The sequence below is a fragment of the Agelaius tricolor genome, unplaced genomic scaffold, assembly GCF_023055355.1.
Source record: "Agelaius tricolor isolate 1412-34295 unplaced genomic scaffold, bAgeTri1.0.p SCAF_1, whole genome shotgun sequence".
NCBI classification, from domain to species: domain Eukaryota; kingdom Metazoa; phylum Chordata; class Aves; order Passeriformes; family Icteridae; genus Agelaius; species Agelaius tricolor.
Genome location: NW_027269261.1, coordinates 33,934,586 through 33,959,213, shown reverse-complemented (window position 1 = coordinate 33,959,213; position 24,628 = coordinate 33,934,586). Strand labels below are relative to the sequence as shown.

The window sequence follows — 24,628 nt, the reverse complement described above, 5'->3', positions numbered from 1 at the left end:
AGTCATTTTTTAGGGATGCCAAGAGCATTTGAAATTATTTTCATCTTTCACATTTGCAGACAGTGATGACAACATCCACTTTATGGTCAAAACATTTCTGTGCCTCACAAGAACTTAATTTCTGCCGGGAGGCAGAATCTGGTGACTGCGGCTTCTTCCCACATCGCTTTGTTTCCTCCCTCTTGGCACAGCCACAGGTATTGTGTGAAGCCCAGCAGAGCTGTGAGATTGTGCCTTGATTAGGATTCTCAGCAGGGCCCCTTCTCCTGAGAACTGTTATTTTCCTGGTACTTAACAGAGCATGAGTTAGATGGTGAAACACAAAGTAACTGCAGACAGCCTGAGCCTCATTTTCTGATGATAGAAATTGCCATTATACTTTGTGTTCCCACAAGTTTGTGGTCTGTTGATACCATTTGTTTTAATACATGTAAATAGCAACCAGCTACCATGGCTATGATGATATCAAGGACTAAAAATACACCAAAATGGTATTTGCAGTTTGTCCTGCATACTAGAAAGGAAATTCATCCCTTGAATAAAATTGATTCTTTAAGATCACCACAAAATTTATAAGAATATGAAAATATCTTTAAAGAAAGTCTTCAAAGCTGTGTGAGGTCAAAGAGACTATGAACAAAAGGCTACTCATTTATCTTCCCTAATCTGTGTTGTCCTAGTGGGAACTGGAAACAGACAAAAGATCATAAAATAGGATTTACAAGCTCTGATCTCGCTCTTCTTCTTCCTCTACATGACCTTGTACAAACCACTTGCTCCTAAGGAGTCTACAAAGAATTTAACAATATTTTCATCCTCAGTCCCTTTTCCTCCCTGATATCATTGAACTATTGTGCGTCTTTTTTCTGTTTTCTGATGAAAAAACCCCATCACTGATAGATACCTTTATCAGAAATATTTTTTATTATTTCCAGTAAAAAATTACCATAGCAGATCTAAGGTCTTTGCTACATTATTTATGCATCCCTTTTGTGCACAAGATACTTTGTTTTTACCTTTGTGTAACACTGAGAAATTGTTCCCCCTTATTTATCAATTTCTACATAAATCTTTAAATCTTTGAAAAGTCACTAGAAACCTCAGAATATTTTTTTTTTTGCTTTAGAACTCTTTTCAAACATACTCTTTTCTATTATTTATGGTGGGTCTTTTGAAGCAGCCTCGCTGGTTTCTGTGATGGTAGATACTGACATTTTGTCTTGCTGAAATTGACTGTATGGATCTTTAGTGATTCAAATGTTCCACTCCCTTTTTTTTCTGCAAGTCCCTTCCACAGTGCACTGAATTCAGCTAGCTCAGGAAAAATAGTGTGAAAATGTTCTTGCTACTCTGATAGCCTCAGAGACAATCTATCCATTTAATTAGAAATTCTGGCAGAAAAGCTGTACAAGCACGAAGATTCTCAGCATCAAGCGGCAAGATGCATGTTCTCTCTGGCAAAAAGCATTAATTCCTATTTCTGGAAAGGAAACAGAGGAATTGGCTTAATGCTGTATTTCTCTAATAAAAAGATAAGGAAGGAAACTGATTAATGGTTCCTAAATGAAAGTTAAAAAAAAAAAAAAAAGAAAAAAACCACTTGTTTTAGGTGTATGGTTTATGTGGAAGGAACATCTCACATCTCACATTGCTCAACTTCTAGTGCATGTATGCTTTCATCATTTCTGATGCAACCACTCCCTTGTCATGCAAGGCTGCTGGCTCAGGAGAACAGAATGAATCCTGGCCAGCTTAAGGGGTGCACTGTTGGAAACACAGCATGGGCACTGCTTCCCTGCATTGCAAACAGCAACTGTGGAGTCTGGACATGTTATGGCAAAACCAGTCAAGTTTTCTCATTGCAGTATTTGGCACATGGTGCTTTCTGAAAAACATTTAGCTCTCACTCTGAAAGCTGTTTTGGTAACAGCTTTAAAGTTGATCAGTCTATGAAAGCACAATCGTGGGGCTTAAACTCATTTTCAGTGCCAGGCAATGAAAGGGGACACGATCATTAACTGGCACTTGACAGAAGTGTTACTGGAACCTTCCCAGCAGCCTAACAAATGAGTGCTGCATCAGGGGCCCAACTTGGCTAAAAGATGACATTTTGCTAGACAGCTCCTTGGCAAAAAGCAGAGGGAGAGAGCTGACAGATCTGATGTCATGTGAAGATGGATTCAAACTTGTTTTCAAGAAGAGCAGCTTAAAATTTTAGATTAATGGAGGACTTTGGTCTAGTATTGGACATATCTTAGAAATTTTGGCCGTGCTTCAGTGCTGTCTCTATATTTTCTATTTTAGCCTGTTTGCCATATTAAAAAAATAAAAAAAATCCAGATGAACCCAAGTGTAGGACTTTGGCTGAAATTCACTGGTATCAATTCAGTAACAGCTGTCACAGAGCAACTGTAAAACAGCATGCACCTACTCCCCACCATCATTTTCTTCAAGAGATGACCACAATATTTGGACATTACTGAAATCAGTAAACCCTAGGCTCAAGTTATGATAACATGAATTACCACGACTTTTAATTCAAAGTAATACAAATCACAAATTATATAAAGGAGCCTTAAATTCTAAAGGAGCCAAATTCTAAAAAAATCATTTTAAGACAGGAATTTATAGTTAAATATTTTAGGCATCCTTGGGTAGCTATTTTAGAGAAAAATATTTCAAATATTTCATTAAGACACATGGACATCAGCATGCAGTCCTTTAAACACCAGCTGTTTAAGAGTGGTACAAGAATCAGTAAGTTTTGCCATCACTGGTGTACACTGCTGAGCCAGTGAGAGTCAAGAGTTTTTACTGCAAGACTGGTTGTAATTGCTATTTTAGTTTTGCCTGTGGCCTCACTGCTGATTTCTAAATCTAACTATTGAATTTCAGAGTGTGAGGTGGAAGAGGAAAGGGATGCAGGATCCCTATTTTAATAGAAGAATTCTGGATCCCTGTCAGGAAAGAAGATACTGTGGACAAGAAAGGGAGAAGAATCAGAAGGACAGTGGTAGAAAATAGTGTATAGGCTGGAGAAGAGATGATCTCTCTGAGGAGGTTACTAAGAAATGCCCTCACAGCAGTATTGGGAGCATGAGAGACAACAAATGGAAAGAGAGATTACACATGGTATAAAGAAAAACCTTTTCACCCTGAGCACAGTCAAGCAGAGGAATATGCCCAAGGAAGTTGTGCAGTTTCATCCTTGGAGGGTTTCAAGACCCAACTGGATAAAGCCCTGAGCAATTTGGTCTGATCGCAGATGACCCTGCCTTGAGCAGAAAGTTGGACTAGAGACTTTCTGAGGTCCCTTCCTAACTCAATTCCCCCATGGTCTTGTGAATGATAGAAAATGTGCTATTTCATCCTGGGAAAGAACAGTAAAGTGGAAAGGAGACAGAAGGAATAAAAATGGGTGGGAAAGTGTTGCAAAATGTAGCATTGATACACTCCTATTCAGATCAGAGGCTACTAGGTTGGATTGACTTGCAACTGTTTGTGGTTTTATTTATTTCATGGAGTTCAGAGAGCAGAATGCCTTGTGACCATTATCCAGGTCACCCACCAATTACTAGGAATTCTGAAACTCACCATCTGTCAATTTGCTTTCACAATGATACAGTAAGGCAACGTTTTAGTACCTGAATCCCACCTGTCTGGCAGCACCAGGCTCTGTGAGGAAACTGGGTTGTTGTTAAACTATTGAAACAAAGGCAACCAGGAAAACTACACCAAACTTTACACATTTTATCCTCACTTTGCATTCTGATTTGGGTTTAGTAATGAAATTCATATTGGAGGTAATGTTCATTTACTTGAATTTCACAGAAAATCTCCGTCTTTTCAGACATTTAGAAATCACAGTATCCAAAAAGGTTAATGTATTTTCTTTGGGACAGTTTTTATTTCTTTTTTTTTTTTTTTTTTTTGCTACAGTATGCAAATTACAAGCTTGGGTGACTTTCAAAGACAGTTATTTACTCCTTTTGCTAAAGGAAGCTTAAGATAAATTTGTTACAAATAACTTTGATTCCCCTCAGATGTTCTTGGTTTTACATTACAGTACAAAGTAGGCAAACATGTTTCCTCAGGAGGGTCATCCCTTTAGGTCATTGAGTGGAACAGTACCCAGTCACACAAGAATCTGGACTTCCAATGTACTCTGTTTACCTGATAGCTCAAACTTGCCCTTTACTACCAAGAACCCTAAACCAGAGTTTCCCTTTTTGTTACAAAACTTCCTCTACTGCTTGTCACCAGGGCTGCTATGCATTTTCCAGGTATGAAACCAAGGATAATGGAAAAAAAATTTAAATTACAGCCCAAGTCTAGATCACAAACTTCTGCTGGCATACCTGAGTTGTGGAATGTTTGCTTCCTTGTGTTGTCTTGAGAAGAAGCCTGTAGTCTAGTGTGGCTACACTACAGCACAGTGCCTTTCTTGGTCTAGTCTGGGATGTTTGGGGTGAGGGTGTTAATTATGTGGTCAGATCTTTTGTCAGAATAATGCTGAATCTACAAAAAAAGCCTTGTTGTTTTTTCTTTATCACAAGAATCTCTTTGAAATAATTATGCTCAAAGAATAAACAGGAAAGTGGGGGTTTCTAGCAGAGTGCTGCAGATGATTAAGTGACACAACTTCTCTGAAGGTACACTAGCAGCCTGAAATCCAGTCATAGTTTCTGAAAAATTTTTTAAACTACTGTCAAGTATGGAACCATTTCCTGAAATTTTTTACCAATTACAAATGTTTTCAACTCAGCACGGTATGGTCCCTCTATTGCCAAGCAGAACGGCCATAAAGACAGTGGCAGGGAAGGAAACAGTGAATAAAAAGTTATATACAAAAGGCTTTAAAATGCACCAAGCGTGTGTGTGAAGGGGAAGCCTTTTTCCACTGATTTCTTCCTCCTGAAACAATCTTAGCTGTTCCTTGGTGTTATTTTACCTCAAACACTCAGATGAGTAATAACTGTTCAAATCCACTATTTCTTTTTGCTTTGCTTTACCTGTCTGTAAGGTCCTAACCCCTCAGGTCACCCTGCTGGAAGCAATGTCACCAGTATTCCAAAGAGAACAGAACACACAGGAGGGCCAACATCAGGCCTGCCTGCACACTCTTTGGAGCTCCAATGCAAAGCAAATTTTGTTCTGTTGACAGCTGCAAGTTTGGTAATCCTACAGACCATTTGCACTGACAGAATTGTCACACAAAGCATGAATTTGCACCATCAACTTTTCATAAAGGAATGCCAACAGAAATTGGATCCAGATTTGAACCCTTGGTTGCTACTGAGGAGTGAGCAGCTCAGCTCAGGAGCTGGACAGCCTGTGCACATGTGCCTGTTCTGCTCCCCCAAATCCTGGGAGCCTTTGCAGGGCTGCTGCCTTGGCACAGCTGGGGAAGGCTGCAGAGATGCTCAGGTCCCAAGGGAAGGGTGTCTTACAGGAGTTACACAGAATGTCTGGCTGCTCACTTGTCAGTGGGTACACGTTGGTGACGTGCTGCACAACCTCCTCAGCATCTCGTAGGCAGTTCTGCTGATACTCCTGAGTCTTTGCACCAGGGACACAGCACAAAGAGAAAACACCAGGATTTGGGTCACTGATTCGAAACTGAAATAGTTATTAAAAATTGCTTTGACTTTAAATAGCTTTATAGTTTTAAATAAAATAATTGCTTTAAAATAGTTTTAATTAAATGAACCTAAAAGTTGTGGATCTTTGATATCCATGTCTGATATACTTTTAAATAAATAGATCTATAAATACCTCTTGATCTTTTTGGTGATGAAGTGCACAAAAAGTTAAAAATATTTTTTTTTTTTAAGCTGAAATGAACAGTCGTCTCTTTAGGAATAAACTTAATATCCAGAAACACTCAATGCAAATTTACAGAAACTCAAAATATATTCTAACTACATAGTCACTATAAATACATACTTTAACTGAAAGCATGCTTTTTAATTATTCTGTGAGTAAATTGCCAAAATAGAAAATTAAGCTTCTCTTTAAAAGAAAAACTAAATAAATAAACAAACAAACCCAGAATTCAAATAATAAACTGAACCAGCCAGTAACACTTTAAAACACAAAAGTGTCTTTCCCTTTCTCCTTTAGAGTAGCCCATCATGATACTCTTGAGGACAACAAACAAACAAACAACCCCCAAACTACCATTCTCAAGTTTCTTTCTAAAAGCAAAAGTTTTCATTAATTTGGGCATTTGAAATTTGCTAGTTTAGTATAAAGCTGCACATGAGGCTCCCTAGGGTATAAATAAACCAAGCCTCCACAGTGAAAACCAAAAGAGAAATCATACATGCAGTTTATTCTAGAAAAAAAACATGATTTTAACTTTCACTTTAAAAACCCGTTAAGTGTAACAGTGCATTAGGAACAACCAAGCTCACTAGAGGGACAATTTACTTGCAAATGTCAGAAAGCATGATCTTTAATGTTATAGTTCTGAGCAGTATCTCAAAGATTTCACTTCATAGCATTTTACAAAATAATGTCCTAAACCTGAACACACTGCATCATACAAGGTTAGTAAGCAGAACATCACAGAGTGGAGTGAAGTGGGCCCCTCAAAAATACTGTTTCCTGAGGTGTAAAGGAATCCTTTCACACTCACCCTGTCAGCAGGGCTGCACCACTGGGCTCTGTGCAAGAACAGCTGCCACCCCTCGAGCAGAGCCTGGCCCAGAGGCCTCTGTATCCAATTCTCACCTTCACTGTGCTGCCAGTGCTTCTCTCACCACCACACAGGGAGGGCTGAGCACCAAGTGATAGAAATACCCATTTCAAATGACTCTTTGTACTCATCTAAATTTGTTTGTAAAGCTGAGAAAGAACAGATTTTACAATCCAGGTCTCAGAACTGCAGGGCAAATAAATGCAAATGTGCTTTATCAGTTGGAACAAGTGCCCTGGAATACTGACAGGCTGTGGATCTGCAGTGAGCCTCTGAACCTCTTCTGCTGGACCAGCACCCCTTTACATAACCTTTACTCACTGACAGAGGCTGCAGCCACACAGTTCTATGAGCCTGTGCACTCATTTGGGATGAATCAGACATGAGCCCTAATTCCAATAAATATTCATAGACAAAGGCAAGGATCATTATTCCCCATTTATGGAGGAGAAACTGAGGCACAAAGTGATTACTCCAAGTCAGTGATGTAGCTGGAGGAAAACCCAGTTAGCCCCACACCTGCCACCAGGTGCTTTAAAATGAGCCAAAGCCACTTGATTATTTAATATGAATAATTTAGTAAACATCTTTTGTTTCTGTGTTTAGTGAGACCAGTGATTTCTTTTTTAACCTTCCATTTCTATAACAACCCACATGATACTGAGAGTAAAGGTCCAAAAAATTTAGTGAAATCTGCCAGCAGATTTATCCCATTCATGATATTCACTGCAAGCTATAAGATACAGGGTCAGCCTGGTAATTACCAAATGAGGGCTCTGTGAATGCCACTGCACTCTTCTCACTCCACCCAAATAATTACATGGCTCACCAGGAGAAATAAAATGGATAAAAAAGTTAAGACTTAGGGAAAAAAAATAATGATTCCATAAAACAGAGACTTATTGCATGATAGCTGGAGGCAACACTTTTGCACAAACAGCTGTAAATTAAAGCTGTCCTTTTACTAAGCTTCCAGAGATTGCTTACACAATGTGTGGCAATGGGAGAGAATACAGAAGACAGTTAATATTCTTCCTTCTTCTTCACTTGCTCAGTGGATGAAAAGCTACTTGCCTACTTTCAAAAGGATGAAGATAATGACTTTTTATGCTCCCATACCACGCTGCTACAGTTGTGAACAGATGTGAACATTGTGCCACCTGATTGCTAAACTAAAATTTTCTTGATTTCTAAGTAAATGTGAAAGTATATCATCAAATAAACATCACCTGCAGGTGGCAAGTGTTAAAGAACTTGAAATCACAATTTTGTTCTACTCTCTCCAGTAACCACAGGTGAGCTCTGAGTGTGCTGTGTCCACTCCTTTCAGCTATGAGAAGGCTATCCAGTGTTTAAGTTCTTCCACACGCTGCAGTATCTGTGTATAATAGAAATCCATGTTGGCTGCAAAATCAGTACACACAGGGGATTCCATGTCACCAAAGGTGCAGTACAGTGCAGTTCCTCCAATGCTAAGGAAAACAGTTGCTATGCACAGCAGGATCAGCAAAATACAGGAGCCACCAGACACTTCATCTGCAAATAAGAGCAGAAAAGGTGAAAAAAGATGCTATACAAAGCAATACAAATGCATGTGAGAAAACTTGAGATAGGTTTTATCATGAATGGGTCAGGAGGTAAACACATTTAATAATGCTCACCATGTCAAAGTGACCACAATACACATGGGAAATTATATGTTTCTCAGTCTCTTCAGAAACCTAAATAATTCTCTTGCTTCATTTCTGCAGTCTGTGTGCCTGTCCTTGCTGGGATCACTGGTGGGGTCATTCCATGCTGAAGCACAACAAGCTCACCTGGGAGAAGGCCCCTAGGCCAAAGCCATCCTCCATGGAACAGCTCAAATGAAACCAAGGCTTTGCAAGGAAACCAAATGGAAACATTCTTGCTTCATTTGTAATGACACTGACTGCACTACAATGAACTGCTTGTGATTACTCTCACATTTTGACTGCAGACACAAAACCTCCAGTGTAGGCTAATGTGAGGAGTTATTTTACATCCCGGTTATTTTCTGCTAATTCTTTGCGTGATTCTTTATTCCAGAGTAGGAGCAATACAGAGAGGTGCTGCTACATCCTCACAACCTCACTTGTCCTTGCTAATCTGTACACATGAACAACATCTGTGCCTCCTGTCAGACTGACAGGGCTCTAAGGAAATTTCTGTACTCCCTTCAACTCTACACAGGGAGAAGAAATGGGGTAAAAAGAAACATTCAAGTGATTTTTTTTTTGGTGTGTGTTTGAAATCAAACTTGAAGTAATAATAACAATATAAAACAATTTTCCTTTTGAATCACTAAATCCTGGGGAAAAATCAAAGAAATAACTCTAGCTGGAATTTTAAATAAAACATAAATACTTTTAAAATAATTTCAAGAAAAAGATGGGATAGGGTCTCTTCAGCATGTGAATGTTTGAGACATGCTAACACACTTTTAAGAACTAATTTATACCATTTAGTGGCTGGCATACACAGTAGACAGAACTTTCTATATCATTAGCAATCAAAAGTAATTTTCTTAGTATCTTTTCAGAGTGAATAATAGAGACCCTAAACTAAAAAAAAAAAGAAAGCATGAGAAACATACTGTGTTTCTCATGAGGCTATTTAGCCCATCAAAAGGTGTCAAGCCAGATTTAATGACAGCTAGCAAATATGTATGGATGTTAAATTATAAAGCAAGGTTAAAATCTGACACCCTCCAATTGCATGGAAACCACTAGAAAGGGTTGGAAATGTGCCCATGGACAAAGCACAACAGACTTGTTTCTCTTGCATCCCTCTACCTACACAGTAAATGGATTTAGGGAGAAAGCTTACACATCCCACCTCTAAGCAATGAACATTAATGAAAAGACTTCAATTATCTGTCATTTGTAAATCATTCAGCCAGAGGAAAAAAACAGTGACTTCATTCTCAACCAAGCTTTAAATCAGAAGTGCGCTCACTGTATCCTTCTGTAGTCTTGTTACCCAAACCTGGTACAGATTAACAATCTTTGATCATTCACCTTTACTTACTAAGTTTTAAAAAAACAACAGAGTATGTTGAATAAATGCCTGCTTTGCTGCTGTGAACAAAAAGATTGACAATATTTGCACCCCAAGAGCACAATTCATGAATTAACAAATTTAAACTACCTTGATCCAATGTGTCTTCCATTTCTTGGAATCTCACTCTTCTCTTTGTTTGCCTTTGCTGGACTTGAGCAATTGTTTTTCCATCTCTGTCATCTCTCTTCTTTAGTATAGACACCAATCCTTCCACTGGGGTAATCTATCAGGAAAGTCAGTGAGTGGCACAAGAGATGTTAAATAGAGCTCATGCTTTGATTTCTCACAATGACTCAGGGAGGAACCAAGCTAAACAGTTAATAAATGGTTTCCAGTCTACTTTTCTTAAATATTGCAGCAGTTGTGAAACCTCCTTCTTGAAGATATCAAGTCCTGAACAGACAGGACAGCTGCAGTATCATTCTGCTGCTGACTGACCTGCTTGCCTTTAATTGTTATACAAGTGAAATGCAGACACATTTTCTGCTTGGACTGTACTTTGTGTTCCTTTGTAAGCTCACATGGGCAGGGGCAGTGGTGAGGCAGATTTGTGTCAAAATCACTGTCATGAGAGGGCAGGAAGAAGTCAATGACACACTGCTGCTGCCTCTCCAAAGATATAATCCTGCAGAGACCATCAGATACTTATTGTGAGATTAATTTTCCAGCACTGCAAGTGGTTCCCCGGGGGGACAAGCAGCTACAGCGGGGCCACAAAACCAAAGAGAGGGAGCACCAGGGAAAAAGAAAGAAAGCTTCAGTGCTCTGGATGGATTCCAGCTCCACACTGTAATAAGCTCTCTGCATACAGCAGCAGCTCAAAAATCCTTCCCTACAGGCTGGTCACCCAAACAGCTTGTACAAACAGCAAGATGGCCAACAAGTCAATAAACCACACCTTCTCTTTTCTTTGCCATAGCATTTCCATTAGCTCCAAGAATATATGCTAAGCCATACTGGGTTGGTTGAGCAGTCTGTAACTTCCTAGATATTAATGAAATGAAAGTAGGTGAAGTACCAGGAGAAAAATGCTTTCCTAAGCAAGTAGTTCCTGGTGTGCTAGAAATAAATAGAAATTAAAGTAGAAAGTATGTTTAGAATTGCCCTTTTTTTTATCTTGTGGGCATCCTTGCCTCAAAAAAGTCATAATTTTTTCTTCCTAGACCTTAGTAGGACTTTAAAAATCTTAATTCTGTAGATTAGCAGTAACATTTGTTAAACTGAAAAGCAGTATGTATGCATTTGTGCTACAGTTAAAACATATCACATTTATAACTGAATTTGCAACTCATCTATTAGATAACCCCAAAGGCCTCTAATTTCCACAAAAACTCAAACCACCCCAAACTTTCCATGTAATACTGTAGTTTCAGACAACAGCTATCTATAAAATAAGTCAGAAGACCACTCATAAAAACTTGTCTGCATTGCATTTCCAAGAGCTGTAGAGAAACAGAAAACAAACAACTTCATAACTTCTGTCCTTAAGCTTGCCTGATGCTGTGAGCTTATATAAAGCATCGATTATGGTCAGAGAGATGGAGCCCTGCACACAGGGAGACACAGGGCACAATCCAATAGGCACTGGAGCAGCTTTGGTCTTTGCAACATTGAACTGAAAATGTGGCAATTACACTTGCAGGTCTCTGGTCTGGCAGTGTTTTATAGCCCTCAAATGGGCAAATAACGTTACCCAGAACAACTCAGAGGATAAAATTGATCTCTGCCACACTTTTGATACTCACTTTCCCTTTTGTTTATCTGCTCAAGAGCTTGAATGGATTATTTAATGGAACAATGCAAGGAAGTACTTGGAAAGTAGTGGAAGTGTGGAGGCAGAGGAAATAAATTAAGTCAACAAGCAGAGGACCAGTAGCTGGCACAAATGACCCAGAAATAATAGTCTGCAAGTGTTTCATCAAGAAATGAGTGCACTGAGGTGCAGCTTCTACTGGTAATGTTAAATTAGCCTTGCAAAACTGCCATGAAAATTTAACAGGGCAGCAGAAAAATCAACACTTACGTTTCTTTGTTGTGACAAGGAAGGGGGATTATGTAGGACTGCTTTAATTTGACTTATTTGTTTGGAAGGGTAGAGATGAAATGATATCCTTTAGTAGAGTAGATTATTTTAAGCTTCTGCTTACAGCATTGCTTTCATAAAGAGGATCAATTGCTCCTCCCACACCACCCACACAGCAGGCTGGCTGTTGCCAGGCATGATTATTCCCAAGTGGCTTGGACTGCACAAGGTGGGAATGTCACCCAGAGACGAAGGGCATTCCTACCAGTCTGCCCTAAGATTAGAAGTGGTGGTCTGTTCTGCAAGTCATCACTGCAACCTGAGGCACTTCCTTTTGTCTGTTGGCTCTTGGTAGTTTCTGAATGACAGTGTCACAAACTTGTGTCTTCTCCAAGCTTAAAACCAGAGGGCTATCCTTGACAGGATTATGTGGAAATGTGTTGCAGTAATTACAGTTACATAAAATGCTTTCTGGAGGAAAGACTTGCTACAATGAGGTTCATTTACTTTCCCTGTCAGCCTACATGGATACATTTCAGGATTTACTTTAAATATATAAAGAACTAATGTGACACAGCACAGGTTTCTCTATTCTGAACAACTTCTTTTGCTTAAAAAGAGGGAGCAAATGCTTTTGATTTTGCAATAAAAATCAGTGTGGCTAGTGTTACTTCCCTATTTCAACAAAAGCCATAAACCGAATTTTGAAAAATGGCCCCTTTACATGATATGTAATTAGTCCCTAGAATAGAATCATGGAATATGTTGAGCTGGAAGGGACTCACAAGGATCATCGAGCCCAACTCTTAGTCCCGCACAGGGCACCCCTAGAGTCACACCCTGTGCCTCAGAGCTTTGTCCAAACACTTCTTGGGCTCTGCCAGGCTGTGCTGTGACCTCTTCCCTGGGGAGCTGTTCCAGTGCCCAGCCACCCTCTGGGTGAAGAACCTGTTCCTGATATCCAACCTAAACCTCTTCTGACTCAGCTCCATGGCATGACTATACTTCATCTGCCTTTGAATTTTATGAGCTATACATTTAAGGATTTTTATCTTTGTCTACAATACACAAAGTGATTATATTAGATCCATCTCCCAATAATTAAACATCCAAGGAGAAGGACTTAGCTGCCACACAAGACAAAGTTCTACATTCCACTCTTTAGGAGGCAGAATATACTATTTAAACTGGAAGTTAATGAGGGAACTGTGGTTAATACAGTTGACCACAAGTCAAGAAGAGTCTTGACTTGAACCACAGGCAGAAAAATGCAGGCTTGCACCAGACTGCCCTGCAAACAGCTCCTACATGAAAGAGCTGCATAAAGGACCCTATTGAAACATCAGATATTTTCTTAATTCTAAGCTGGATAATTAACAGAAGATGGTCTTGGAGCATCTATGTAACTGAGTGTACTCAGCTCTGCTGGCCTTCACAAAATCTTTGACAGGAGTTTTTACAGTCACTGTACAGGAACTGAAAGTGGCATGCAGGTTTGTGGTAGCATTTTCACCAAGAAGGCAAAAAGGAAAGCAGCAATGACTGTTGGTTAATTGAAACTCTGTTAAGTAAAGCTTTTCTCTTTTCCCCACCATTAATAAGTGAATTTGCTTCAATCAAAAGTTTCACACTTTTCAGATAAATTTTAATAACCAAGGTTGCAAAATTAGAAGAAATAAACTATTTAAACTACCTGTCTCTTCTCTGTTTAAACAGAATTTGGCAATAAAATATCAAAAAGCTTCTTACACTGTGCTTATTTTCAACAAATATGATGTGTGTATACTTACAAACATACTGGACAAAACTAAGAAAATACAGCCTTGTAATTCAAGTTCTGAGCAGAGAACATACTGAACTTCACACTTGGAATTAGTTGCAGCATATAGACATAAATAAAAACCCCAAAATGGAGGCACTACAAACTGGGAACTAGGAAGAAAAGCTCATTGTATGAAGTAGTTTGGTCTGAATGCAGAAAACTACTCAAGAAGGTTTGTGTATTCTTCTGTGGGCTGTATTCCTTACTCAGTTACGTGGCAAAGGACTGCAGTTTTATTACAAGCAATACCAGATTTTTTTAAAGCAGTAATCCCCAAAATGACAAAACCCAAGAGTGCCCTGTGATACAGTAAAACCAGCAGACAAACCCCTTTGCTAGTAAAAGTAATTTGAGTTTGAAAGAGAGCTGACTTCGCAGGTTCAGTATTCACACCCCAGCTACTGAGGGTAACTACATTTCCTGCTGAGACACTTGCCATGCATGTACCTGAGCTCCTTTATACAGCAACAGATACCTGACACCATGTAAGCACTTCACCTGGGAGCACAGCTCTTGCAAACTCAAAGCCATAGAACCCAAGCCATACAAGAGAACAGAGGATCCAAAACACTGCTTCCAAACCTAGTGTAGACTTCATTTCTTGGTATACAAATTGCCATCCAAAAGCTTTCTGTTCTGGTAGACAGTCTCACTATCTTTGCTTCCTAAAAAGAATTTCCCAATTATAATTTTCTAATAAGGAAAAACTTTTAAGATTTTACTCACTTCCCTAACTGTCTCTCACATAGAAAGCTTATGGTACAACCTTTTATTTTATATAGCAAAATGCAACTTTATAGAGGTTACAATTTGTTTTGCCACTGGTGTGTCATTTCATTCTCAGAGAAACGATAGCAAAGATATTTAAGAAGAGCTACATACTTCTAATATCTGTTGTTGCCAGCTTCTGACTGTGCTTCAAAGTTCTTTGTTAGCTGTATGAATCTTGTTTCTATAAAATGCCTGTGGTTTTCCATCATTTGCATAATTTCCATCATTTGTTGTACATGGTTTGTACTAGTGAAGAAATACTCAGTAAAAGGGCCAGTGCAATATGAAAACTACTACTTCAGTTTTGCAACTATTTAAATCCAGAGTCAGATTTTCACTCTTGTAATTCGTTATTGTAAATGATAAACTAAAAGCAAGTGACAAAGTATCTAAGTTAGAAAACTGCATGAGATGATTGGATGGAGCCAAGCAAAACTTCCTCACTTTAAATACCTACACAAGTATTTACCTTTCTCCACCTTCAATAAATTATTATTACATGTCAGTTGAAGAACATTACTGAAATTTTATCCTCCCATATGGGTTTTGTCTATTTCAAAATTATCTTTACTTCCACCTTCCATTCTAATTTGTTTGTGGCAGTTTTGGAAACAGTTACTTCGTGACAAGTTTTATCACAGTCAAATTGATTATTTTTTTCTTTTTTACTGCCACATTGGTACATTTCATGTGATTCATTTAATTTCACTCATGTGGCTACCACTGCATTTTCTAGATACTCATTAACAACCAGTGTATGAAAACACTATTATCTTAGATTGCCATGGCCTGAACAATGCAATTTCAAAGCCTTCAAGAGGACAAGAAAGGAAGAAGTGTTACAGCTGGGTACAAAGATTCCATCTGCTCGTCAAAACTTCAGTGCAATCTCATTTTGGCACTGAAACAGAATCAATGAACCCAAGTTAACAATGCTGCTTTCTCAGGGGTGCCAAACTCTTTCAAATGTGTCTTCCAAGAAAGCTGTGGGTGCTCATCACTTCTGAAAAACAACCCCTAGGCTACTGATGGGTGGTAAGATTAACTGGAAAGGCATCCTATAAGTGTATAATGAAACAATAGAAGCTGGTGTGCTGTCCTTACCTCACCCTGTGGCACCTAGAAATCCCAAGTATTGCAAAACAACCCCAGATGCTGCCTGTGACAAATTTTAATTGCTACTGACATTAATCCTTCTGCCCTTCTCCCATTTAAGCCCCTGCCTCACACAAAACTTGGGCCTCTTGCTAAGAATGATCCAAGGGGACTCTCACCAGTGCAGCCAACATGATGCCTTACATGGCCAGAAAAAGCACTATGGAAAAAAGTACTTTTGCCTCTCGAGAGACTCAACTCTGCCATCAGAGTACTGGCAGTCCCAGCATCAGGAGAGCAAACTGGAATTGAAATTGGATGCCCTGTAAAACATCATCATCAGTCACATGGGACAATCAATACAAGCATAATTTTTCTAACAGTATCAATATGCTACTTCCTACCCCATCCTCTGAAACACAAATGGCACAAACACAGCTATTTAAAAATAGATGCTATTGGATTAATTTAGGCTATATCTATGTGAAAAAGAACAGTACTCCTCTGCTAAAATGCAGCACTTTCAGTGGGCTCTAAAGAAATTTAATGCAGAGGGATGATACTTAAATTACTCTTTTGTTATACAAGTATTCAGACTTGGCACAGACTGTCAACAAAATGCTCTTTTTCAAAAGCGCCCTCTAAGTGAACACAAGCCAATTACAAAAATTTGGGATACATGTATTAACATGTATGTGGGTTTCCACATCTGTTTGTGTACAGCTTTGTGCACATGGCTGTCAGTCCTGGTATGTGGCATAATTCCTGAGAGCCCACAAAAAGACAAGAGGCATGATCATGGAAAGGATGTAAGAAATTCTTTAGGTGGGGAGAAAAACCAAATGCTCTCTTTTCAGCTCTGGAGACTTCACCAAACATGTAATAACATCAGCATTGATCTCCAGTATTTAGTTCCCTGCTTGGCCACTGTCCTTGAGCAATTGTGGGGTTCTTGGTCTCTGTGCATTAGCTTGATCTACAGAGAAATACTGTAACTTTATTGCCAAGGGGATAGTCTATTGTGAAAGATCTTAAAAATAGACATGAACTAAGAAGATATCTTCATACAAGCCTGCCCCCTCCAGCATCTGAAATAACATAATTTCACAATACACTCTTTTTTAATTTAAAAAAAAAGCTCTTAAGGATGCAAATGCAGCAAAACCAGAAAAGAAATAAAGCAAAGATGTTGCCATTACACTCTCTAAAAAAGTCCCAAAGCAATAAATCTCTATTTTCAGAAGAGCAATTTAGCTTATGAAGCACTCACCCTTGTTACAGGCCTATCAAGTGGGTTCAGGGTTAGAAGCTCTTTCTTAGCTTGGGTTGAACAACAACTCTACCTAACTTGACAAAATCAGAAACCCATTTATTCATATACAGAATTTATATATATGTAGTTCTCACTTCTATGGAATAAGCACAAAAAAGCAAACTTTGTTCTATGCATAGAAATGAATGATGATACATCATAGGCATTATGTAGATTTCTGACACAAAATTTGATTTAACAGGAATTGTGAGAACACCTCTTAACAGTCTCTGTCAGAATAAAAAAAAAATTAAACTCCCCCTGGTATCACACTCATGTATAAGATCAATCTTATTTTTAAAACAGTGCACTGCTGGTCAAAAAGGAGACAGAGGTAAAACAAAACTTTTTTCTGAGTAACTCAGAACAATTAAATATGTATAGATTTCAGATTTGAAAAAGCAATACATAAAGGAATATTTAACACATTTTGAATCTGGCAATATCTAAAATATTTTAACTGAGATAAACATGGATGACTTGATAGGATTTACAATATTTACCTCAGTAATCTCTATCCTTCTTGTAAGTTCATCAAGAGAAGAAAAGCTGTCATCTAGTGATAAAGCTTCCAGGGAGTTATAAGATGCTCGTTCAGGTGAAATATCTGGAACAGTGTCAAAGTCCTCTTGGTTTGCTAAGTCTGCAGATTCTTCAGTGTCTATTATGTTTCCATTCAAAAATCTCAGAAATAAGTCTTCTTGTTCATTATTGACCTTCTCCTTCTGTCCTATTTCCTTGCACACCCGTGAATGGGCAGCACTCTCATGCTCCGACACTTCATTACACCCAGAGCATTCACCTGAGGCAGTTCTGTCCCATGAAGACTGTTCATCATCATCATCATCATCATCAGGCTGTATCTGTTGCTGCTTTAAATCACTATTTCCAAGCTGGCCACTAGGAATTTCTGAAGACCCAGCAGCACGTTTTGATCTGAGCAGACTTCTATCAGCTGGCACATCTTTATCAGAAGGAACCAAATCAGTGGGCATATAATCATCATCTGTTAAAGCCAAAGCATCTACCATTGGCTCAGCAGGGAGTTTCACTCCAGGCTCCCCAGCCCCTTCTATTTCCACTGCATCCTTGGAGAGCTGTCTTTCCCTCAGCTGCAGGCTGTTATCTCTACCAGCATCCCCAGATGATAAACAGCCCGAGGAAGGCCTGCCCCCTGTCCCTGTGGACTGGGTGTGTGGCTCCAGCGTTGATTCAGCACTGCAGTGCTGCTCCTCCGTGTGGTCCTTTCCTGCAGCTACCCGAACACTTGATGCCTCTGTCTGTCTCTCAGTTTTGTTTTCACCTGGGCAAACAGTGCTCAGCTGTTTATCTTCTTTCTTTGGTGCAATGCCAGGACAAGTTTCAGTACCTAAGTGCAATAGGAAAAACAGTTCCAGAGTTTTTAAATGATTCAAAGCATCAGTCCAGGGGGGAAAGAGTATACTGTGATTTGATAACATTGTAACCTAATGCTTCAAAATGCTCTCCCATAAAGGGCAGGTAGGTATTTTATGCTCCAGTCAGGATAACTCTTGTTAGTAGTCTCTGACTCCTGATTCAGGAAAAAAAGAAAAGTATTTGCATACGTTCTTGCAGGTAAAGCACATGATTCAGTGTCCTTCTGCAAAAAGCTACTCCCAATATGTAAGCAAGTATCCTTCTGAGCAGTCACTTTTCCTCTAATGGATATTTTACATGAGTCATCTCATGGAGGCCTGGAGTTCAGACAAATGCACTTAATTACAGAAAACTGTACCTTGATGCCAGTGTATCTATCACCTAGAGAGATGTCTGCATTTCCTTTAGAGAAGTTGCAATTATACTAATTTAATAAATTTTAAATTTGCAAATCAATAGCTCCTTTGGTTAACACTAAACTAAATAAAAATTACATTTCCCATAAATGGACAGCATAAAAAGATGCTGCTTTTTGGATCACTAAGCTAACACATTAAAAATGCAATTTGATGCAACTTATTTCTGTATTCATATTTACAATACATATGAATTTTTTTTTCTTATCTGAAATTTCAGAGACACACAAAGAGTTCTACATAGCTTGTGAATTCACCTACTCTTGGCATGATCTGCTGATGAAGGAGTAGATGCTTAGCCCAAATTACCTATGAAATTATTAGGTATTCATCATTACAAGAAAGCCAAAACTCTGTTTTTAGGCTTAAAAAGAGAGAAAGGGGCTGTTAAGAATTAAAATACCAAAGTAAACTAGCTAGGAAAGAAACTGCCTTTTATTCCATACTTTAATAAAAACTATGTTAAGACTATGTTATAGTAGGACAGCAATACCCTCATCAACAAATTAATAACTTTAGAAAACACTTATTTTCATTTTTTGGTCACAGTGAAAAGCAGAAAGGTCTTATGAACAGATTAATAAAGATATCAAACAATGCCCTTCTTAACCGAGTTCTCCATGCCAATTTTATTCTTCCTCACCTGTTAAAATCTCTCTTAAAATGTGAGCAATTTCCTGAACTTGTTACACAAAATAGTCATATTCATTAAAGGTTTGCATTAATTCATTGTACTGAACAATTTTATTAAATTCCAAACTCTACCCCTTTTAATGGATAATGAAATGCAAGGCAGCACAGAAAAGACAGACTTGAAAATTGAAAAAGAGAATATTCAAGCAAATCAAAATGTGGAAAAAACATCAGAATGACATTAACTGAAAGAAAGAGTACAAGCAACTTAACTTCTGTAAAACACTGAAAGAATAGGTGTGAGACGGGGACTTTTTAAAAATTAGACACAGATGAGTAGATAGCTCAAGGGATTTGTAATGGGATACTGAGCCCTTCACATACAGGTCATGAGTTCAAACACAGCCTGGATTATTGGTACAAGATTTTGTTACCATCTGTCAATTTTTCCTAGTGGATACATCCACATTACAACAGGCATTTTTGCTGGCAGCCCCAACTGCAACAAAGATTAAATGGAATCGGAAATTAAATCAGATTCTTTACGGTGAAAGGTGTCCCTTGAGCTCAGGGCACTGTTCCTAAGGAAGTAATAAATAATCCCAGCATTGTTATCTAACCACAGATGTACAAGAACTGGGATGCAATGATCATTCACATCAAGTTTTCAGCAGTGTTCAATATTTACAACTACTTCAGGCAACCCATGCCCACTACAGACTGAGGGCAAGATTAAGTTAAGACACACTTAATTAGAAAAGATGCCTTTGCCAACACTAAGTCAACTGAAGACATACCCACCAGGGCCAGTAGTTTTTTTTTTGCCTGACTGACAGAGGTACAACAAAGTGTCTACAGAAAATTTTTTAGCAACAAAAGCACCTATGGTAATTTAAAACATGGTTTCTTTTCCCTCTGACAGAGCTGCATTACAATCAACCTTGGTTTGCTCATCATAGGAACCTGTAGGCACCACTTTGTCCTGTTAACCCAGGACAGCCTAGCAGACAGAGTACTGATCTGCAGTAATCTACCAATGGAGAATTCACTTCTCCATCTTTGTCCTTCTTCCCAATTAAAAGCAAATCCCATAGAACCTAAAAGAAAACAACTTCTTCCCCATCCTGGAAATGAGTCTAAACTATATGTACACACTGCAAACTTATGCTAAGGGTTTTGTTAAATTCAGCATTTCATTAGGAAGGTTTTCATGAAACACATTAATTTATCTTTAGTTAACACTAAAAGCTATTAAATTTCTGCTTTCAGTCAGAAGCTGAAGAAATTCATGGGAAAAGGATGTATCAAATCTCATCTTTTAATATTCACACACAGTATTAAGGGCCAAATTCTCTCTGTTGGTAGATTCAGAGTGAAAATCTGCCAGACAGTAAAAGGTAATAGAACAAACCATTCACAACCCTTGCTCAGAAGGGCAGAAATCTAATTAGGTACTGCCCCAGGAATCCTAACTGGAGGACTTCTTATAAAGCTTTTTGTCACTCACTGTAGCCTCAGGAGAGAGGAATTGTGAATTCTTAGGATCAACTGCCTACAGAGGCTCAAACTATGTTCCCATATACCTCAGAAGATCAGTGGAGTAATTTTTGCTTCAGATTACCAGGCAAGTTTGATTTTACTTCAAAGATGCTACTATAGTGCAATGCAACAATCTCTACAATGCAATATAGATATTGCTACAATGCATTTTATATATTCTTACTGATAATTGCTACATAAATTCTTATTATATATGGATCCATATGAAGGCTAGTTCTCAAAACACATGAGAGTTTCCTTTTCCTGTCTTACTGTAAGCCAGACTTCTACTGCAAGCAGCTAAATGAGTTAAGTAGTTCTTCCTGTGGTTTGGTGGATAAATGTATAAGAAAAGTAAAACTTGACATGTTTACTTCTCATTTTTCATTTCATTTTTCTTTTTTTGGTAAAGAAAAAAAACACCTAAAATGCAGAAGTCAAGCATTCTAAGTTTTCAGTGAGAAGGCCCATGCATTTGGGCTACTGCTGAAAAGGTTAAATATTAGGAACTGTATGTTTACTATAATAAAGGATTCTGCTGGGGTTCAGGCAAAATCAAGAGCCAGTCCCAAGTGGTCATATTGCTTCTAGTCCTGAGCTGGATCACTCAGGCACAGCTTGTTACATGAACAATATTTCAGACTATGAATCACTGTTGTCAAATTTCTGTGCTGGTTCACACTGATGCCTTCCATACCCAAATCCTTCTGTCTGCAACCAAACCCATTCATCCCCATGGTACCAATGCACTGACACTGAAGGGCAGCAGCAGCCAAGGACCATGTGCTGCCTCAGCAGCTGCTCACACTCGCCAGGGAGAGAATTCATTGCTTCCTCAAGAAAGCACCAATCTTGTGAAAAGCATCTTTTGCAAATCTCAACCATTTAAACTCGAGATAGGGTGGAAATACTCCTATCTTTGTGTTGGAAGTACTTGGTACTGCTGAAAATTTCTCAGCAGAACTGCTTTTTATTGGATGACATAGCTTTATCAATTTACCAACATTCCACAGGAACCCAAAGATTTGGATGATATTTTGACAAGGTTTACATTAAGAGAAAGGCATGAAAAGATCCATTTACACCATTAATTCCTTCCACATTATGTTAAGATGTTGTACTAGAGTATTTCAACATTGAAACAAATGTTCCTGAATTCAGAACGTTCAAATGTTCAGAAGTTCTGCTCTCCAGAAAGCTTTTGTTTCCACTTGGAATAAAATCAGAGGAAAAATTGTAATAGACCATTTTTTTTCCATGGGAATTTCCAACCATCCAAAAATAAAAAGCACCTGTGTTCTTTTGATCTGCTTTCTGAGCCGTAGAACATGTTTGTTTCATGTTTCTAATGTTTTATGTTTAGTTGGGCTACAAGAACAGAAGGGGAGAAAAGGCAGTATAGGGGTCATGGTAAAAGAGCATGGAGATAAAGAGGATCCATCCACACATGTAGGAACTGTGAGTCTGTATCTTCATTAATTTCTGATTCCCCTGAACATCCTGGCTGATACACACTTATAGGACAGTTTAGGTTGAAAGGGACCTCCTAGGATCACTTAGGCCAGTTCTCATCTTCTGAAGAATTCTAGCTGCTTTTGAGGGAAGGTACTTAGCTTAAGCCAATTTTGGCAACTGGAATATGGCAAAATAGCAGAAACTTTTTGCTCAGAGAGAGGAGAGATAAAGCACAGCCTGGTTGTCTACCAATATTCTTTCCCACTCTGTCTCCATTTTAACAATTCATTAATTTGTAAATGTTTCATAAGAACCCAAAGATTCTAACAAATTACTCAAACAAAAAGGCCCCTGCCCCAAGGCAGAAAAAGGAAAATAAGGCTGAAAATGACATAAAAGTATGCACTGAAAACAATTAACTGAATGTTTTTCTCTTCAATATTCCCCCAAAGGCTTCATCATTTTCTGTGTTGCTTCAGAAAAATGCGTCTCAAAATCATTACACTGCATGTAACTTACAATAGTTACTAATATTGTTAACTACACTCCATTGCCACACCTCAGAATGTCTGTCATCAGCTTGATTACCTAGTATATATTTGTATTCATACAAATGATGCATCTTCTCTCTTTTATACAATTTTGTAGCTTACATAAGCTAATAGAAATGCATGCATATTGAAGACTTTTTTTGATGGAGGCTAGAATTACTTTACAATTATTAATATCGATGACTAATTAAAATTGCATTATTTATCCATTGTGCTAAGAAAAAAAAAAAATCATCCATTTGTGCCTCTGTTGAGATCCAACAAATGCTGTAGCTTCAAATGAAATAGCATAATTATATTTATAGAAATATACCATTATAGTGTAATATTTAAAACAAATGTATGCACACGTACATACATACACACATACCTGAGTTAAAAGCAGTAGCTTCTCTTTCCTTTAAAGTTCTGGATTCCATTAACTGAGGTAAACAACTGCTTTCCCATGTATTTTCTGCAGTTACTAGCTGTAAAATATGATAGTATTACCTGTAATTTTTGGAATTAAACAGGAATGCTGTAGCTTTTTGAGACATTCAAACTTCAAAAAACTTCTCAACTTGAAAGATTTTATCTAATATTTAAAATATATTTCTTACCAATTTTTGACAAAGCAGAATTCAATAAACAGCTGCTTACCTTCTTTTTGGATGCCTGTGGCCTGCAGCAATAAAGAAAAAAAGAATAAATTAAATAACCTAGTAGCAACATTCTTCATGATAAATATAAGTGAAGTCTTAGAAACCTTTGCTCTTCTCTAAAATTAGCACAGAACATTTCGTCCATTGAAAGTGTCAGCCTGCTAGCATACTTTCAAGCACAGATCTGTACTTGCATGAATATCATCAGAAGACAAATTAGCCCTAACTTTGTTCCACCTAACTGAGAAAGCAGTCAGAAGAAAATTTACTGCAACATATCAAGCAATTTGCATTCCTGTAAAACGTTATGCTCAGAAGAAACCCTACCAACTTTAAAAATCATATAAGAACTTGATGTCTACTACTATTTAAAATAGGGCTCACTATAAAAGAGATTGAGGAGTGAAATGCCCTCCCCAAAAACCATATTTCCCTCTCCACAGACTGGGATATTTTCTGGGTTGTGTAAGGTACAGCAGTTCCCACTGACTCCATTCAGATTCACAGGTGAATCAATGCTGCTCACAGTCAGTGTGGACTTTGCCAGCTGGATACAGATTCATGCACAATGCGATTTATCACACACAATCTGTCTTGCAGTCTTTCATACAGCAATGAAGATAAAATGTGGAGCATTTCATTTAAGCTACTGAAAAAAATTGGAGAGACAAAGGAAGACTACTGATGTTCATATTCTCTAACAAAAACTTCAAAAAGTTACATTGTCTTTAAAATGTTACCATTTAAAATTCAAATAAAGGACACTCAAAACTATATTTAAAGAGCAAACATGTCCAGTATGTAGGTGAAAAACCTGAGTATGAGAAAAATTTACATTACTTTCAACTGAAAAAGCAGAATGCTCACATTTTCCAAGACCTGCATGCTATTCATTAAAAATTAAAGCGTAATTTCAATTAAAAAGTAAAATGAGTTTAAAGCTTAGGAAAAACCCCCTATATGAAACAATAAAAGCAAATAGGTTTTTGCCTTGAGAGTTTGAAAGGGTAATAGTATTACATCCAGAGCATTGATCACAGCAAATGAACACAAGCCTTAATCTTTATCAAACTGCAGGGTTTCTCAGAATGGGGAATGACATTTCAAAACTGAAATGAAGGAGAAAGCAGAGTTATTCTCAACAAGGTGACACCCCAGGTGACACCAGGGAGGTGCTGCTCGTTGCAGCAC

General features: G+C 38.1%; 1 protein-coding gene across 3 annotated transcripts in view; it reads right to left on the bottom strand.

Annotated features, from left to right (window-relative positions):
• Positions 1-6,306: 6,306 nt before the first annotated feature.
• CNST (consortin, connexin sorting protein) overlaps positions 6,307-24,628 on the bottom strand; it is a 46,885-nt gene continuing 28,563 nt past the window's right edge. For all 3 annotated transcript variants that reach the window (XM_071429213.1, XM_071429221.1, XM_071429230.1), the window contains 5 exons: positions 23,436-23,457; positions 23,167-23,263; positions 17,308-18,173; positions 9,869-10,004; positions 6,307-8,236 (listed from right to left, as the gene is read on the bottom strand). In XM_071429213.1, the coding sequence (XP_071285314.1) occupies positions 8,031-8,236; positions 9,869-10,004; positions 17,308-18,173; positions 23,167-23,263; positions 23,436-23,457 (1,327 nt within the window). In that variant the 3' untranslated portion in view covers positions 6,307-8,030. The remainder of the gene's footprint in view (positions 8,237-9,868; positions 10,005-17,307; positions 18,174-23,166; positions 23,264-23,435; positions 23,458-24,628) is intronic.